The sequence below is a fragment of the Fukomys damarensis genome, unplaced genomic scaffold (assembly GCF_012274545.1).
Source record: "Fukomys damarensis isolate Sample0158 unplaced genomic scaffold, DMR_v1.0_HiC HiC_scaffold_17, whole genome shotgun sequence".
Lineage (NCBI taxonomy): Eukaryota > Metazoa > Chordata > Mammalia > Rodentia > Bathyergidae > Fukomys > Fukomys damarensis.
In genome coordinates this window covers 6,447,277-6,449,291 of record NW_022900929.1, presented here as the reverse complement: position 1 = coordinate 6,449,291, position 2,015 = coordinate 6,447,277, and the positions used below count along the sequence as shown (strand labels likewise).

Below are 2,015 nucleotides of genomic sequence, written 5' to 3'. Positions count from 1 at the left end.
TGGGTTAATGGGGCAGAAGAGATCGGTGAAGGGCGACAGAAGTGGTCTTTGAAAGAGGGTGTGAGCACAGGGCAGACAGACAAAGGCCAAAACACACACGGGCGGAGAGGGACAGATGGGACCGGCGAGCGAAAACAATTAGGCCTCGAGTGCGGGGGCGGGGCGCAGCTTCATCGTTTCCCAGTTAACCAGGCCCGGCACAAGCCCCTTGCCCGGGGCTGCAACCTGGGCCGCCGCTAGTGAGAGGCAGGCGGTCTCGGCGGCTGGCGCAGGAGCCTCCGCACCCCTCCCTCCTAGTCCGGAGCTGCTCCCCTGCTCCCCAGGGGCGGGGGGCTCTGTGCCACTTCCCCTTGCGCCTGGGAGGATGGTGGATGCGTGGGTGGTGGGTGGGTGGATGGTGGATGTATAGGTGGATAGATGGGTGAAGGGTTAGGTGGATGAGTGAGTGGCTGATGGATGGATGAGTTCCCCTGCCCACAAATAGCAGAAGAGGAAAATCCTGATCGGTGGGCCAGGCGACCCCAAATTCCCTGCAAGAGAGTTTGGAAATGTTTCCCCAGGCAACACAGCCCCTCCTGCCGTCTGACACCGCCGGCCTCCTCTGGCGGGGGTGTCCACTTTCGAATCCCCCCAGATGGCTGCCGGTATCCAGACCTGCCCAGGACCACAGCCCGCGCGCGTCCGAGAGGGATCCCCGCCAGGCGGCGCTGCTTCCCTCTAGCCCGCCAGGCCGCGCGCTGCAGACCGATGCTGTTTAATTAACGTGCAAATTGAGTAGATTAAATGACTCTAAATAATTAGCCACAGATCCTATAAACAGGATAACATATTTAATTAAGCAGCGATATAGATTTTGGAAACTGTTAATGTATTTTTAGAATGGCTGCTTAGATCTTTCGCTTTCCTCCCTAACTTCAAACATGTAACTACAGCCCTCAGTACGTGGATAAATATCTGGAAACAAGATTATGCCTGTTAACTTCAACTAATAGAAATGATGGTCTAACAGGAACTTGGGTAGCCCCAGCGCTGGCGGCTGGGAGCCCAGATTCCGGAGCTGGGCCGGGTGTGCTGAGCTTTGTTGTGAATGTGCTTATGTGTGTGTGTATTCGTGGGCCGGCCCTTGGCAGAGGGGTAAAATGGTGCAGGATGAGGGGGGACAGAAGAAGGTAAGTGAAAAATACGATCCAATTTCATTATATCAATCACATTTAATTGGCAATTTGTACGAGCAATGACCGGGCTGGCTTTAGGTAAAACTATTAGGCGACAGGCGGGTGTGCTACTAAAATTCTTGGTTAGTTAATTAGTGTCTGAACTGCGGAGGGAAAGGATCCTCAGATTTACTCTCTACAAAGAGAGAGCAGCCCAGACAATTCATTAGGCAGGCGGCTTGTAAATTAGAGCTAAGTTAACCTGATTTCCCTTAATTAAAACATCTTTTCTCGTTTACGATGTGGATATAAGTAGATCTCCAGGGTTTTGAATTTTCTGCAACAGCAGATGGTCAGCTAGAAGCAGATAATAGTTAACGCTTTCTCTCTACCAGATCCGAACAACGTGAGCCGCTGGCCCATCTGAGGATTAAAAGGAGAGATAACAAAGAGTGTTAACCCTTCCCAGTCCTCCTGGCTTCTGAGGCTCTGAGGGAGAGTTGGCCCCAGACCTGGGGGCCCATGGGGCACCATTGTCAGGACTCAGGTGGCACCATGGAACCCTGGGCCTCTGTGGCAGTGGGAGAGGGACCTGGGGTGATGGGGAGGTGACCACAGGCTGTCTCATGGGGAAGAAGAGTGTTGGGACCAGGAGACTGATTGCCAAGGTGCCTAGTGGACAGGACAGAGAGGTAGCCACCTCTGGACTTCACTTCCACAGATAGGGCTTCTCAGTGCCTGGCCACAGCTGTCCATCCATCCCTCTGTCCACCACAGCCTGCATCCCTGCACTTTGCTCCTTTCTGTTCCGGTACCACCTTAGTACTGGAGGTCGGCTGGTCGCCACAACCTGTGCACTCT

The 2,015-nt window shown here is 53.7% G+C and overlaps 1 protein-coding gene across 1 annotated transcript in view; it reads left to right on the top strand.

The window, feature by feature from the left end:
• Window positions 1–1,139: 1,139 nt before the first annotated feature.
• The window catches only part of Uncx (UNC homeobox), a 15,654-nt gene continuing 14,778 nt past the window's right edge, over window positions 1,140–2,015 (top strand). The window contains exon 1 of the mRNA XM_033765143.1: window positions 1,140–1,169. Within this exon, the coding sequence (XP_033621034.1) occupies window positions 1,140–1,169 (30 nt within the window). The remainder of the gene's footprint in view (window positions 1,170–2,015) is intronic.